This window comes from Ambystoma mexicanum, chromosome 8, assembly GCF_040938575.1.
Source record: "Ambystoma mexicanum isolate Mex_15411 chromosome 8, UKY_AmexF1_1, whole genome shotgun sequence".
NCBI classification, from domain to species: Eukaryota; Metazoa; Chordata; class Amphibia; order Caudata; family Ambystomatidae; genus Ambystoma; species Ambystoma mexicanum.
Genome location: NC_090929.1, coordinates 1,270,686,162 through 1,270,703,598, shown reverse-complemented (window position 1 = coordinate 1,270,703,598; position 17,437 = coordinate 1,270,686,162). Strand labels below are relative to the sequence as shown.

Sequence of the window (17,437 nt, the reverse complement as noted above, 5' to 3'; positions counted from 1 at the left end):
TTGCTTTTGGTAACAATAACCAATTTTTTTTTTTAAACATTAAATTGTTATTTGTACAGCGATTTGGTGAAAGTAGAGTTAAAAAATTGAAATAAAATGAAATCCCCTTAACTGATGTATAGACTCCATTCAACGTTTATTGTTAATTTGACCCTATAATTCAGTTTATGATGTTTATTGAGGAAGTGGCTTCTGTAGTACATTTGCGTCTTTTCAGATCCAGTTTAATTTCCCATTTCTGAATGGCGTCAATCCACTCATAAGCCACACGTCTCTGCTTGCAATGGACAAGCCTGTGAGGTACCCAAGCAAATGTCTTACTTTGTTTCACGTTCACCTGAACCCTTGTTCTGGTCTGGGTGTCTTAATTTGAAATGTGTTTTATGGTGTGGTTAATAACTTTTCATCTCGCTGGCCACTCAAAGCACTTCCCACATGTCCTCCCCGTTTTCATTGAAGATACCTACATGGATGGTATGTTGCCCTGACTAGGGGAACCATTCCTGCCTGATAGAATCTTGTGCTGCTAGAGCTGTGTACCTCACTGTAGGATGATTTAATCTCTACAATCCTGTTCAAATTGCAGATCCAAAGGATTAGGGTGCATTTGGTCGACCTATGTGAGAATCCTGTTGAAAGCCCTCTTTATTTTGCTGTCTTTCTAAAAAAAGACATCTTTTTGTGGATTCTTTTCTTTAACTATGTTTGTCTTGAACCTGAATACCCTCCATTTCTTGCAAAGCCTGGCATGCTAAAATTGAGGGATCAGAGCTTAGTTCCTGATCAGACATATGTCCTAAACAGGCAATCTGTTAAAATGATTTCAGGGTGCATTAAAAGAATGTTGTAATGGTCTGATTCTATGAAAGTTGGTATAATGCTTATTTTTTCTATATCCATTTTGGTTGTTTCCTCCAGTAATAATAATAATAATAATAATAATAATAATAATAATATATAAATAATATTTAACATTTGTATAAAATTATCTTTGTCAGTCGGTACAAGTTCTGCAATGCCATATGTGACGTCCCAGGTAGGGGAGTGTTGGATGGGTATAAACATTGGTATGTTGGCACATGTACCTACTGCACCTTCAGTTATTGGACCTTAAGTGGCTGTTGCACTGCTGACATGTGACTTAACCATTAGTCAACCCAGGATAATGTATAAATAAATAAGAATAACAGTCCAGTGACAACCAGCGTGTGTTTGTATTTGTATTTATTTAAAGGACAGTCATGTCAATTTCAGTCAGAAACGGCTTACAATAAAACATTCACAGACGGTGGAGGCCATCCACAAAGTGTGCCTGCACAATAGCACAAAGATCATATTTGTGAATACTAATAAGGGTGTTTTTCCATGATTTCGTTGGAAGAAGGGTACCTAAAGATGAATAGGCTTCCTTGGGTTAGAGAAATTACATTTTATGATGAATTTGTTGTGATATAATTTAATGAGATCCTGTTGTACAATGACATTATTGACACATGTCTGCATTTTTTCAAAATCGACTACTGCAACACACTCTTCCTAGGCACCTCTGAACGCGCCTCAACAAACTGCAGGTTCTACAAAACAACACCTTGAGATCTGCTTTAAACATCCACAGGTCCTCCTACATCACCAGTTTCAGGCAGAACGCCCTCTGGCTCCCTGTCCGGGATAGAATCTCCCTTCGCACACTTGTCATCACCCACAAATGCCTGACAAACTCTGCCCCTAAGTACCTGGCAGATAAGTTCAACAAACAACAATCAGCCAGACCGACTAAAGCCTTGTACTCACACTGCCTTACCATCCCCAGATTCAATCTAAAAAGAGTTGGTGGTGAAAGCTTCCCTGTGCTAGGTGCCAAACAGTGGAATGCCCTCCCCCCAGCTTTAGGATGGAACCATCTTTCTGGATCTTTAGAGCAAAAGTAAAGAGCTGGCTCCTCGACAAGAGACGCTAACAACTGGCTTACACACTATCAAAATAATTTGCCTGCTTACTCTCCTGTTGTATGTCTCACTGTGACATTAGCGGCATGGTTTTGTCGCCTAATCTCTCAACTATCGACCCTCATGTAACCCTGGTTGACCCGCACTTACTGTTAACTTTTATTGTTGTTGTAAACTCTTCTCTATGCCTGTAACATTTGCTCAAGTTTTGGCGCCCACCGCGCGGTACGAATAATGAAACTAAATTAAACTAAAAGTATACATGTTTTGGGATCCTCTGAATTGTTAAATAGTGTGGTTCAAATCAAATGTGTTTGCATAACATTTAAGGTCTCTTCCATATGTTAAGCAGATATTAGCTTTGCCAGTGGGTACAGCGCCTGCAATGCCATATGTGACATCTCCTGTAGGGGAGTATTGGATGGGTATATATATTGGGATGTGGGCACATGTACCTACTGCATCTTCAGTTATTGGACCTTAAGTGACTGTTGCACTGCTGACACGTGACTTAACCATTAGTCAACCCAAGAAAACTATGCATTTTAATAGTCATCCAATAGCATTCCCTACCTGTAGGGCATGGAAATAGAATGCAATCACAGATTACGATACCATACAGTTTATGTGTGCATTTTTTTAAAATTTTAAAACTGTTGGTGAGTTACTAATCACACCAGACCTAGATGAGTGCTTTACCGTCTTCTTAATAATGTCTAAAATACAATGACTCCGTTTACTATGTTGTGTATTATGCATAGCAGAGATGTCCAACCATTAAGAGCGATAGAAAACATTTTAATGTGTCTGGCTACTCTAAAAATACATCAACTTCTAGGCACTGATGTTACGTCCAAAACAGTAGGTTGTAGTGTTTATATATTTCTAAAGAAGCGAAACATTAATTATCTGCTTGACAGTTGACTTCAAACATCTTGAAAATGGTTCATGTTAACATAGAGATATGTGGATCATAGAACAGGCTGCTGGCACTGTCCCACTTTCCTATTTACGTTTGGTTAAAGAGACCAGTTAACTCTCTTCCAGAGCTCTTGAAGATGCATATTGAAGAGGGGCTTGGCTTCCAGAAAGCTGTTCTGTGATTCAGAGAGCACTGCAACCTTTAATTTTTGCATTTCCGGGTCAGCCCTATTGTTCAAGCTATTTTTATGATTCCTCCACACACTGTCACCCATACAAGCCTGCTGTCATTGCAGCATAGCTGCTCCCATAATTTGTATTAAGGTAATAATTGTAATTAAGGCTGTGCACGCAAAATGGTAATCATTTGCTCTGCAGAAGAAAATGTACTGAAAAGAAAAGCAGGACGTCTGAAATGATTTTGTCTTCTCTTTGTTCATTCTAGTGCTTAATTCCTCCCACCTTAGAGACCCCCTGCTCTTTTGCTGGACTTTAGGACTTTTTTATTTTTTCCCTGGAGTGAGTGGGACCTTTTTCTCACTCTCACAATTATTTTGACCTGATTTGGATTATGTGTTTTCTTTGTTTTTGGAGTCTGACAAACTCCATAGGCATCTACTTTATGTATGGTGACACACAGCACCTTTAGTGCAGTGTCACAGAGAAACCCTTTAGATTCCTCATAAGGTTTAAATATCTTTTCTTGTGCAAACTACTGTTCCCAAGAATAGTAAAGTAAAATTGACTTTACTTACCCTTTTCTCTTTGTAGGTCCAGCACACACCATTTTATGTGGAGTGCTGAGGGGCTACTTGGTAGCCCCTTATCCTACCTAGTCATGTAACATTTTTATGTGACCCTCACTACTTTAAATGGCTGTTGGCAGCGGTTTAATTTTCCTACCATTGTGCTTTCCTACTGCAGGCTGAACGCTCAGCTGCAGTATAGCGCCCATGCGAGACCATTTTGTAAAAACGGCCCTGGTCTTCCTTTTTTCGCCATTTTCTGTTTGTGAGGTCTTTCTAGGGTTTTGCCCTCAGCCAGGTTTGAGCCCTAAGTTTGTTTTGCCTTTGACGGGCTACAGTCCTGCAACCTGCCTCTGGTTCCAGTGTGTCTGGAAGGGCAGGAAGTAAGGGAGGTTCCCGAAACTCCCCTGTCCTTTGTGTCTAGGAGTGCCTGAATGCAACCAGTCCTGATTGGCTGGCTGGTTGTCCTTTCCGCACGGCCACCCTGCTGTGTAATTGACTGGGAGAAAACTGCATATAAGGTGAGGGTTTTTGGGACTAGAGGCAGAGTTGACCACTGGACCAACACCCGATGATGAAACCGTGAAAGAAGCTTGCTGCATCCTCCTGGACCTCTGAATTGCCCGGTGAAGCCCGGCTGCTGTGCTGAAACTCCTTTTTCTGATCGAAAAGAGAAGCTCTGGAAGGGATGCCTTCTTCCATTGGGTGAGTGGGACCAACTATCCCCGAGACAAACTTCACTGGACCATCCTCCTGTCTGTATTTCTTTGCTGCTGCAGGAACCGAGTGCCAGGGGTCGTGAAATCCGTAGTTGAGTGCAATGTCTACAATCCGGCCAGAAGCTCCAGGAGTCTCCTAGGAACTCTCCAGAAGCAGAACGACCAGAGCTCCAGTCCACTCACCAGATTGCAGGACACAAGGAGTGAAGGAAGTCCAAAAGGTATCCAAGATACACGGTGGTGCTGTTTACTGCACGCTGAAACTGCAAAGTGCCGCTGATCCGAAAAGAGCCCGTAGCTGCCGATGACCTCCGAATTGCTGCCGCAAGAGTCCTCCAGACATCCTCCTTTTTGTGCCCACGACTGAGACTCAGGAACTCAGGATCTGCATCGCTGCAACAGGATAGAATCCAGCTGGACCACTCTTCTTCAAACCAGAGGTACTGTTCAGACTTGGGGTACTTACCTCAATGTCTTTAGATTTGCTCTTCTCAGTTGAGACTTGCAGTGGCTACTTTTGTTAGAGTTGATTTCACCTCTGCTTTCCACAGGTGTAACAGCTAGTGACCCTACAAGAGATTTCTAAAAACTCTCCAAATTTGTGCATTACTTTTATTATCTACAAAGTGCCTCAGCTCCATAGACTGTTGTCCAAGTGACTTTGGCTGCCTGGCTCCTTGCAGACTCTTATAGTCCATTTACTTAGATATTTTCTATCCCTCAGAGGTGATAACTTGTGTTTAGACTGAAATTGCTGGGAAAGGTTTTGTCTAGAGTTCATTGGAAGATTTAAGCATACTCACATGCCCTGAGAACCTGTGTAACCTTTTTCTTTCCTTTAACTTTTCCTTTCTGCAATCTCAGAATTTGCAAAATGTACTAGTGATATATAAATGCCATTACTGTCCTTGTGAATGAAGCCACCCCCGGGTGTAGGAAGTGTGTAAAAAGCATCTTTAAAGGGTATCCACTAAATTTATCCTGATTCTGGAAAGGTATTTAAAAGTATATTTGATTGTTACATATCTTGCCCTTTTTAAAGAACACTTATTAAAAAATGTATGTTAAATAAATAACTATTTATAACTGAAAACTTGAGTATAAGTGTTACTTGGCTACTTGTATTTGCGAATTTCATTGCTACAGCTCTACAGCTCATATTTACCCCTCGTGAGATAGGTCTGGCTGCTCAGTCACACTACCAACATGTGTACTACAGCCCTATACCAAAAGGTGGGTTACCCAATACCAAGTAGACAAGTGTTGTGTAGTCTCACAGTGTTACTACATCAATTCTTGCCTAATAAGGGAAAAGAGTGACAAATCAGAACTATAACCAGGATTTGTTTTCACTACTGTTCTTTTTGTGTGTGCAAAACCACTACCATGTGATTAGAATAATTAGAATATATATATATATATATATATATATATATATATATATATATATATATATATATATATATATATATATATATAATGTATGTTATAGGGCGGCGACATGAGTCAGAGTTACATTGGAAATCGAAAAAATTAATCGCTAATAACTTTTGACGGATGTGATGGATTTGGCTGAAATATTGCAGACACTACTGTGCAAAGCCACTACCATGTGGTTATAATATATAAATATACTATAAGGCAGCAGTCGCTGCCCTATAGTTAAGGTGAATAAGAGTTACATAGGAAATTGAAAAAATGAATTGCTAATAACATTTGGATCATGTGATGGATTTCGCATTAAATATTGCAGAAAATGTTGTACATCCCCTCCCTAGCCACCACCGCCCCAGACTGGAAAGTTTGGGAAAGATTCTTTAAAAAACAAAAAGATATTAAGAAAACAAAATAAAAGCACTTTGGGCCTAGTTCCCATCATTTTTCCATAGACACAAAGGGTCAATTTGTGCTCCACTGCACAGCAAAAACCACTGGATGGATTTGGACCAGGTTTCAAACAACTTGGCACAACGCATTTACTCACAATCCTTTTTTGTGGTTTGGGGTTATTCCGTCCAGCACTTTTACAAATATTTGACAGAGGAGGGGGTGCCCTCTTCTCCAAAATAAATAGCTATATTTTTCAGGGTACATTGAGAATCTGGGTGTTTATAAATGCAACAGCCGCCATCTCTTTTTTTTCTCGATGTGAGAGATACCCACGGCTATAGCTCAAGTTACACCCCAGGGTTTTAGAAAATAAAACACTGAAAACAGCCATTTCAAGGTAAATAAATATGCAGATGCCATCAGGTGAGGGGGAGGCAAGAGGACACCAAGTGAAATTTGGGAGTTGGAGAGGGGCTGGGGACTAGGTTTTCAACGTGAGGTTCACACATTTTTCACATACCCTCAGGTATAACCTGGGGTATACCCGCGCCTACCCGACATTTCAACTGAAGCTGCATCACACAAACTAAGAGTGTTGTTCAGCCATGTTTAGTGGTCAGTATTTTAAAGTGTACAATGAGCCGAATGCCGTGGCCGCTGGACATGACCTAAGGCTATGGCAAGTGGTGCTGAAAAATATACAATGGGCACAGCCGAAGGCAATGGACAGTGGTGCTGAAAAATATACAGTCGGCATGGCTGAATGCCATTTACGGTGGCGCCAAAAAATAAACAGAAGACATGGCCGAAGGCCAGGGACAGTAACACCGACAAATATACAGTAGCCAAAGTCTGTGTCCACTAGCCATGGCCAAAGGCACAAGACCACAAAAAACATTTTGAGTCAACCTCATTGGGTGTTTTCAGTGAAGTGTTGCATGAGTTGCAATGGACAGCAGGTTCAAGTCCCACATCTTGGCATACTTTTCCATGAAGAGTGATGGATGTGATGTATGGAATAAATCCCAACCACAGGCATTGCTCTGGGCAACTCTCCAAACTCACATTTTGAAGCTTGACATACCATTATAGAAGGGGAAAGACTGTATACAAATCAGGCTTGGCCTGACTCTAAAATGGGGCAGTCCAGCCCAAAGTCTAGGTCATATCCCTTCTGCACAAAACCACAAACGACCCTACACATGTTTTAGCTTCCTTGAGCAGCACTAGTGTGGTGTAGCTGGGTCTCTAGGCAGAACAGGCTCAGGACCCACAGCTGAACATACCCAGCCCTAGCAAGGTGACAAATGCAACACTGAATAGTGATGGATGGAAGGTATAGAATAAATCAAAACCACAGGCATTGCTCTGGGCAACCATCCAAACTATTTGTTTTCTCCCTGCCATGCCATTACACCAAGGGAAAGACCTAACCCTACCTGATCAGGCCTAGTCCTACCCCAAAGAGGAAGCTTAGCCCAAACTACAAGGTCACATCCCTTCTTCACAATACCACAAACAATCCACATATGTTCCAGCATCATCATAAGGTGTAGCTGGGGTCCCTTGGTACAGCAGGCCCACTTAGGGTGACAAATGCAACAATGAGCAGTGATGGATGGAAGGCATGTAATAAATCACAACCTCAGGCGTGGGTCTGAGAAACACATAATTTCTCAAAATGGTATGGCAATAGAAAAGGGAAAAACACATATGTAAATCAGGCCTTATCCAAACCCAAAAATGGCAGTGCAGCCTGAACCGCCAGGGTACATCCCTTCTGCACAAAACCACAAGCGACCCTACACATGTTTTAGCTTCCTTGAGCAGCACTAGTGTGGTGTAAATGGGTCTCTAGGCAGAACACGCTCAGGACCCACAGCTGAACATACCCAGCCCTCACAGGGTGAGAAATGCAACACTGAATAGTGATGGATGGAAGGTATAGAATAAATCAAAACCACAGGCATTGCTCTGGGCAACCATCCAAACTATGTGTTTTCTCCCTGCCATGCCATTACACCAAGGGAAAGACCTAATCCTACCTGATCAGGCCTAGTCCTACCCCCAAAGATGCAGTTTAGCCCAAACTACTAGGTCACATCCCTTCTTCACAATACCACAAACAATCCACATATGTTCCAGCATCATCGTAAGGTGTAGCTTGGGTCCCTTGGTACAGCAGGCCCACTTAGGGTGGCAAATGCAACAATGAGCAGTGATGGATGGAAGGCATGTAATAAATCACAACCTCAGGCGTGGGTCTGAGAAACACATAATTTCCCAAAATGGTATGGCAATAGAAAAGAGAAAAACACATATGTAAACCAGGCCTTATCCAAACCCAAAAATGGCAGTGCAGCCTGGACCTCTAGGGCACATCCCTTCTGCACAAGTCCACAAGCGACTGCAGACATGTTTTTACCCTGGCAGAGTAATAGTGAGAGTAATAGGAGCGTTGTGTGCAGTGACTGCTAGGGAAATGATGTGAGCTGATTGTAGGGAGAATGCTGTGCAATTATATACACCCGAGACAAGAACAGACTGCGGAAATAGTGCTTTGGTGTGACGTCATGTGGTATTTAGTGACGCAAATAAATGGCATAGGAAATGAATGCATGGAGAGTGGTAAGTTCATACTGCGTAGCAAGTTGGTCTCTGCATTGAAACTGGGTAAGTGACAGCCACAGATTGCTGTGATTGCAGAAAGAGGGCAAGTGCACCGTATGGTTAAGAGGTCTTGCGAGACAAAGTAGTGCAGAGCACGGGGTTGAGGTGTTGGGCTGCTGCTTGGAAAGCATCTGAAAAGGCATGGGCACTTCATGAATATGCTATGGGAAGGTCATCGAGCTTTTGCAAGCTGCAGGCATGAAGGTTGCGGCTTTTCGTGGGGTGCATATCCCACATGGATGACGTACATAGTGACCAATACTGTCCTCCTCTCCTCTGAGATGGGGTCGGTGATAGGGGAGCAGATGGTCAGCACTACTAATCCAGCAGTCACCTCCAATCAGTAAAATGAAGAGAGTTGCTTTTCAGGCTACACAAAGCAGGTGTGAAGTGAGACACACTTTCAGAGTGTGGGAAGGGGGGCAGAGGAGGAGGTTCACTTGTCTGGGAACTCGCAAACTCGCAGGGTTTTTCCCAGACCTTCAGTCCCATCACATATACTCAGGTACAGGATTTATTATTCTCAGGGTCAGCTTCGTTCTCTTCAACACCCGAAAACTATGGAATGTGTGTCTCCTAATCAGCGTTTAGTTTCATAGCCTACCGTTTTTTCTGGGAACGATATGTTTAAATGTTTCACATTTCAATGAACAGCTTTTTTTGTGATTCTGTACATTATCCCGCCTCCGTCTGCCCAGACAGCACCGTTTTGTTCTGAAGGTCCAGTCACTTGCTGATTGATCGCAGGGTGAGGCAGCCACTTTAGTTATGGGCGTGTAGCATCGATAAATGCAGGCTTGGATGGATGCACAGAAAGGCAAATGCAGAATGAGGTGTATAGAAGCATGCAGCCAATTATTTGCCAGGAGGGGGGAACAGGTGCAACATGGCAGGTATGCTTGAGAAGGTGTAGGCTCTTCACAGCTTTCCGCTGATTCATGTACAGTGAGTTGTATAAGCCTCAAAGTCTTGGTTGGATCAGCCAGAGCAGTTGGGAATTCTCCTAGTTGCACTACAGAAAGATGGCAGTTCAGAAGTGACAACACTGCTACTCCGCTCTATGTGAACAAAGACGTTGAACGTTCCGGAAGGTGAACCGCTTTTGGGATGGAACCACGCCTGATTTGCATATGGTCGTTCCCTTCTGTAATGGAATCACAGGTGAGGAACAATGGTCTGAAGGGTTGCCCAGAGCAATGGCTCTGATTAATTCCTTACCTTCTTTCCATCCATCACTCTTATTTTAATTGACATTTGTATTGAAATATTTACAATTCAGTACAAACAAAAATGCCAGACAAAGAAATAACAATAAAAAACAGCATGTTGCTATGTCAGGTCCAGTAACCTGCCCCAGATCTCCTCGTACAGACCACCCTTTTTTTGCATGTGCAGGATGACTCTCTCAAGCAACATCTTCTGCCGGTCCTCAACCCACGCCGCCGACATGGTACATTTTGTGCTCTTCCAATCTCAACACAATCTTCTTCGCAGAGAGAGTGGCCCTAAAGAACCAGCACTTTTGTGGGTAATACAAATCTTCCAAAAGTTCATCCTCCTCCAGGACAATGGTCACAAAATCAAAGCCCAAGTCTGTTCTCAAAAACTTGTTCATCCATCACTCTTCAGTGTTGTGCTTTTTGTATTGGAAATCAGTAGTCTTAAGAAAGTGAAGGGTTTGTGTATTTATTTAAAGCATTTCTAAAGGGTCCAGGCACAGGGCAGATGTTTTCAAGCACAAGGTCTGCTGAAGCCAGAACATTTAGTCTGTTGGAAGAATCTAAAAAGGTAATTCTGCGGTATCAATGTATGTCTAGTATCCAGACAGTAGCTCAAGTGTGAACAAGCAAGCACTGGTCCCTGAGCATGCACATTCCAAAGGTTCCATGTTATGTGGTGCTGCCACACAGCTAAGTTAATATTCATAATAGGCAAGGATGGCCCACCCCCTTGCGATTTGTGCTTTTGCCTGCGCCTGCTACAGACAGGCGCAGACGAAACCGATGGGCTTTTTCTCGCATGTATTTGCACACCCGTATATGAATATGGGATGTGCTCACAACTGTAATGCCATGCCCTCGAGGCATATGCACATTTCTTCACAATAGCCTACCTGCCTGTGTGCACGATGGATGGCAACATGGAGGAGCCCATGTGGGGCAAAGCTGCAACATTTCTTTGAACGTTGGCTGCATGTAAGCATGCCTAAGTAGGAACAAGCTTTGTAAATCGGACCCAAAGTTTCTGGATTGAGGTAGTAAATTAGTACATTTTCTTTCTATTTACTTGCAAGACAAGGTTTTGCCACTTTCAATTTAGTAGCCCCACACACCATCTATTTATTGTCTGTCAGAATCATCAGCTCAGTGCTCCATCTTATTACCTGTGAGAATCATCAACCCAATAACTTCTTGCTCCATATTTTTATTGCCTGTCAGAATCTTCATCTCAATGCCATGCTCCATCTATGTATTTATTACCTCTGAGAATGATAAACCCAGTAACCCTATGCACCATATATTTATTGCCTGTCAAAACCATCAACCCAAATACTAGCTATTTGTTCTATATGGCTTCCATAAGAATCCATAAGCAACTATTTCCAATTCCAAATACTGTGTCTACCTACTGTGATGTCCTAACAGGGGATTATGAAATTCACAATCAACTGATAGGGTATCCCAGCACAGGGATCTATCTATCTGGCTATCTATCTGGCTATCTATCTGGCTATCTATCTATCTATCTATCTATCTATCTATCTATCTATCTATCTATCTATCTATCTATCTATCTATCTATCTATCTGCTCTTTTCTATAGCACCACTAACCCATAGGCCTCAGGGCGCTCACAAAGAAAGAAACATAGAAGACAAGAGAGAGGATACCTAGTCATCAGGAAAAGGGGGTGATCCAAACAGTGGAAGTTAAGAAGATATGTTGGATCAATTCACCAAGCTCTTCATTAAAAAGGAATGTCTTCAGATGTTTTTTGAAGAGAGTAGTCGAATCACTGTCAGCAGGATGTTTGGGAAGTGTGTTCCATATGGTAGGGGCCCAGAAATTAAAACTGGCTCCCCCAATTTTCTTCAGACGGGCAAGTGGTTGGCTCAACCTAATGATGTTATTAGAGTGTAAAGTACATCTGATGGGATTCCTTGTGATCCTAGGTTTTAGATAAACTGGGGCCTCATTGTTGAGGCACTAGGAAACTGTAACTAGGCCCTTATATTGCAGCCTTTGCCAAATTGGTAACCAGTGTAAGCTTCTGAGAGCTTGGGTCACATGTGCTTGACGGTTCAAGCCACAAACGTCACGTACAGCGCAGTTCTGAGCAATCTGGAGTTTTTTCATGTTCGACTGTGATGTTCCAATCAGTAAACTGTTACAATAATCCAGATTAGAGTTTATAATAGTGGCTGCTAGCATTGCTCGATTTGCATCATTTAGAAATGGACAAATATGCCGTAGTAACTGTGTAAATAAATAGCATGTATATTTAAGGTAACTAACCTGCCTGTTAAAGGATAACTCAGGGTCAGAGAAGACTCCTAGGGTCTTCACTGACTTAGAAACAGAGATGATGTGTTGAGCAATTGTAAAGTTTTCATATTTTGGATTGAGTTTCTGCAGCATATGTTGAGTCCCTAAGATCAAAAGCTTGGTCCTGGAGTTATTTAGAGGCAAGGAGTTCTGTGCCTTCCATTTTTGTATTGCGTTGAAAATGGAATTTAGCTGCTTAGAGTCATCAGTGTATACACCAGACATCCTCAAGACAATCTGGGTGTCGTCAGCATAACTTGCAAAATATACCGCAAAAGTAGACAGAATGTCACACAGGAGCCTTGAATAAACATTAAAGAGCAGGGGCGACAAGCAAGACCCCTGAGGGACTCCCCAGGTAAGAGCTGTTTTGCTAGAGTGAGCAGTGACTTTTACCACCCTCATGTTTCTAGGACTGAGGAAAGATTTAAACCATTGTGTGGCAGTAGAGGAACATCTGCCAGTGGTGGATAGTCTATCTGCCAGTAGACTATGATCCACCAGATCAAAATTGGCAGAAATATCTAATAGCAGGAACATTGCCACATTCCCATCCACAATAGTGCCAGCAATATGTGACTTCATGTCCAACAGAGCCGTCTCTGTCCCATGATTGGCGCAAAAGCCAGATTGCTGAGCTGCCAGAATATCCTGAGATTCTACAAACGATTGTTATTGAAAATATTCAATTTTGTCGAGAATCTTTAGGATGAACGGAACGTTAGTAATAGGTCAATAGTTTCCAACCTCTTCAGGATCAAGATTTTCGTTTTTTAACAAAGGAGTGACCCAAACCTCCTTAATGTTTTCAGGTACGGAGGCTTCTTGAAAAGATTGATTTATCAACCTAGTGACCCAAGGTACCAAGGTCGAAATAAAATCTTTAAAGAAAGTGGCTGGGAAAATATCAACTTTGCATGAAGTAGGTTTAAGTTCATGAACTACCCCCAAAACGTCCTTTTGAGAGACTATTTTAAACGAGAATAGAGCTAGTTCAGAGAAATGTCCTCTACTTAAATTAGAAGGAGAGACAGCTGTATTAGGTAATAGATTTTTCTCTTGATCTTGTATATTCTCCTGATGTGTCTGTGTCTTCTCTATAAAACCATCATGAACACGTTGACACCAATTGTTGTCTATCGGTGTCAGAGAGGTGATGGTACTCCCACCCCTGTAAAATAGAAAACAGCTCCTTCAGTCTAGATTTAGCTGCTAAGATTCTAGTATTCAGACTGACTTCTTTTGCCTGAAAGATTGAGGTCTTATACGTTTTAGCCGCCTGTTTCTAGGCAGAAAGATTGTGATCTGTAAGATGTTTGCGGCATATACGTTCTAGTTTGCGTTTAAGTGTTCTAGCCTCAATGATCTCCAAAGTAAAAGGTACATTGGCAATTAGAGACTTTTTCTGAGATGATGATTTAAGGGGGGCAAGTTTGTTTGTTTGTTTATTTATTTGATAATGCGCACCAAACCCTCAGGTAGCAGTGCGTTGAAAACCTGGTTTATTGCCTGTCTAAAACGGCAGTTAAAATCTTCGAAGGTGATGTTTTCTTCTAATGGGGTCAATAAAGGAGTAACTAAAGCGTGAAAGGCTTCATGCGTTACAGTCCGAAGATTCCTAGACATGGTGCGCTTCGTAGACAACTGTGTGTCATTAAGATAATCCTTAATGTGTATATCGAATAGCATACAAGTATGATCAGCCCAGATACATTTATCAACAGTTATGTTGGAGATTCTTTGATTTTTCGACAAGACCCAATCCAGGGTACTCCCCCCCTGTATGGGTGGGCAGTTGTCATTTTGAGAATAATCCAGGGTATGGAAGGTCTCAAGAAGAGATGTTGCTTCTGGATCAGAAAGATGATTAGCCCATAAGTTAAAATCCCCCAAAATCACAATAGAGGACTGTTGTTACATTTGTTGCCCAAGAAAGCAAACAGTTGTTCCTCAAACAGAGGACTAATCGTGGGTGGTGTATATAACATTAGAGTTGTCACAGGATTAACGTTCAGTTTCAAAAATAAAGCCTCATAATGGTCCAGTAATGCAGTATCAGATATGTAAAAGTTAAGGTTGGATTTAAAAATGAATGCTACCCCACCTCCCCTCATATTGGTACGATTGGAATATAGATATGAATAGACGAGGGGCGCTGCCATTTGTAAAGAGTATTGGCCAGCTTCATGAAGCCAAGTCTCTGTGACAGCCAAGAAGTCCATTTTAGTTTGGGAAATGAGATCAGCTATTTCAGTACTGTATTTTACTAGTGAACTAGTATTAAGAAGAGCACATTTAAAAACATGTGTGGTAGGGGATACCATGGGTAAGTTAGCGCTAAAATCAATTGTGCTATCCATTGGGAATTGTACCTCAATATTGTTGGGGACTTTAGGCTGGTCCATCAACAAAGGGGCCATGGATAAAGAGTTATTAACAGTAGCAGTATAATTACTATTTACATTTTTAATCGTATTACAGGCATTTAAAGCATCATCCTTAACCATGAGTAGCCTAGCTCGCCGGCTTTTTTGAATGGCAGAAATTAAGTCATAACGAGATGCCATTATGACGGAGATACTCAGCAGCATTGTAATCCAAGATGGGAAGAGAAAAAAGCTATTGCTCTATTGCACACTCACCAAAACATGAACCGCCACAAACCGGCTCCTACGCTCTGGCGGTTACACGCCTGACGTGATATTAAGTAGAAGGAAGAACTACAGAATGTTATGGGAAATGTAGTTCCAGCAAAGTTTCACAGCCCGAGAGCAGTAACCGAACAGTAAAACACAGGAGTGGCTGCGATGGACTTATTCTCTCCCACAAAGGAGCTAAAATACAATTATTGAACAGCGCAGAGTAACTAAAAGACATTTTCTAAAAAGTATTTTCTCCTACATTAATAAAATCCTGCCAGATGATAGGAAATAGATAAAATAATGGATCTAAATAAATTTCGCACACAATACAGTGTCAACAAGCAAATAAATTGAGTATATAAATCGGATACAGCATTTTTCTGCTAGGTCGTTTTCCCCCCTTTTTGAGGTATCATGGTGTGAGTGGAAAGGGAACTTGGTGTCTCATTGCAAGTTTGGGGGTAAACTTGTTTACTGTTTCTGCCACTTGCGGTCACTTAAAATCCACCTGAATATGAGTGACAGAATGGCAGTGTTGATCCCCATGACTTCAGTAGCTATGACTTCATTTGGGACTTAGAGTATTTACCACTAATAGTAATTCTGCCTGTGGTAAATACTCTATTTTTTGGTGGAGTAAAAGCTTCCAGCAACTGTTCAGGGTATTTTATCCACTTTATCCCCAAACTTGGAATTTGGCGGTGCAGTAAATTGGGGGTAATGTGGCATTAACACAATTGCTGCTACTTTACCAACATTTGTTCCCACACTGCCTTACTCATAATCAGGCCCTTCATATTTTTTAGGTAGTATATGTTGCATCATGCATCCACTCTACTACCTCTGCAAGGCTGGCTCATAAACAACAGTGCAAGGGTTGGAAAATGAGGCAGGGAGGTCATGCACAAAATAAAATAATGGATAGATATCTTTCAACTAGGGGGTACATTTCACTGTGGAGTTCTGAGCGACTCCATAGACAATTCGAGATTCACTGTGAGATGCCACTCGTACCCTTCAGTGCAATATACCCCTGTAATTACTCAGGCAATAAGCCCTGACCTGGTGGGCCATTACCGCATAAGGTAATGCCCCCAGAGACCATAGTTAACAAAGGCCCTGGGGGCATTACCTTATGCAGTAATCGCCTGCCGGCGAAGGACTTATTGCTATTAGTACCTAGGCCCGTTAGACTGGGGTACTATTGGTGGGTTTTTTTCGGATGCGAGACGCCTTGCTTTTCATAGCTGAAAAAAAAAGTTTCGAAATGCCTGCCATGGACTGGAAAATGTAGTCTGTTTTTTCTTTCTGTGGCGGCCATAGTAAACAAAGAAAATGGCCGCCATGGAAGGGGAGAAGGGACTACATGTAGTCCCTTCTCCCCTTCCATGGCATGCATTCAAGTAAATAGAAAAAAAGTCAACAATGATCTATAATTCTATATATGACTTGTCAGAATCAATCGTGAACTCAAAAAGGTATGGTCAGTCAGCACAACGGGAGAGGATACAATTAGTCACTGTCACCTGATATATCTGCAATGGACCACAGTCAGACATATATAAGTCTATTGTTTAATTTATTTATAAGGGACATTGCACCTTAACACAATGGTAAATTAAGACAGAAACAAAAAAAACAGCCATGCATACCATCCCCAGGCTAGAGCTGCGCAATAAAAAGAAGTCCTGAGGATATTAAAATCTTTTCCATCCATCCAGTTTATCAGAACTTCAGCCCAACAAAACCAGAGCGAGATTTGTCTTTGCTTCTTCTAAATAAAGCTGTTCTTAAACAATGTTGACACTTCCTTGTCTTATCAATTGCAGGCATCTTCAGAAAATGGTCCGCGATATCAAGAAAAACGAGGGTGGATTTATGGACAAGTTCAAAAAGTAAGTTGCCCATTATTTCTTTAATATATTTCATCTTGCAACCAGATGGAAGAATCTTGTCATTTCAGGTTTACAGCACTTTGAACATCGATGTCAAGCTGCCTTTCTTTCCCAATATTTTGACATGTGTTGTAGAGACTGAGGTGTCGACACAAATGTCTGTTTGCCAAAGCGTTGCAACAATCCAGAGTGAATGGTGTATTATTGTGCAGCAAGTGCATTTCAGAATGATTGAACATTTCTAATTGTGTTATGCCATTTAAAGGCACCGCACTTCCTGCCACTGGGAAATAACAGGTAAGGGAGCTTATTATTGAGAGTGAGAGTTAATTCTTGATACTTTAGGGTCAGTGTGGACAAGGGAATAGGCCTTGAATGGCCTTTTCCTCTTTATTTTTACTACCCTTTACTTGTTAACAATTAACATATTAGCCTTGCATACGAAATCAGCATTGTATGGGTAAAGGACAAATTAGATCAAACAGCAGGGTTCTTTGCACTGACGCCTCTCTCTTTTGAATTTA

At 41.7% G+C, this 17,437-nt stretch overlaps 1 protein-coding gene across 6 annotated transcripts in view; it reads left to right on the top strand.

Moving 5' to 3' along the window:
* BLNK (B cell linker) overlaps positions 1-17,437 on the top strand; it is a 1,905,158-nt gene that overhangs the window by 1,189,917 nt on the left and 697,804 nt on the right. For all 6 annotated transcript variants that reach the window (XM_069611389.1, XM_069611390.1, XM_069611392.1 and 3 more), the window contains one exon: positions 16,848-16,913. In XM_069611389.1, the coding sequence (XP_069467490.1) occupies positions 16,848-16,913 (66 nt within the window). The remainder of the gene's footprint in view (positions 1-16,847; positions 16,914-17,437) is intronic.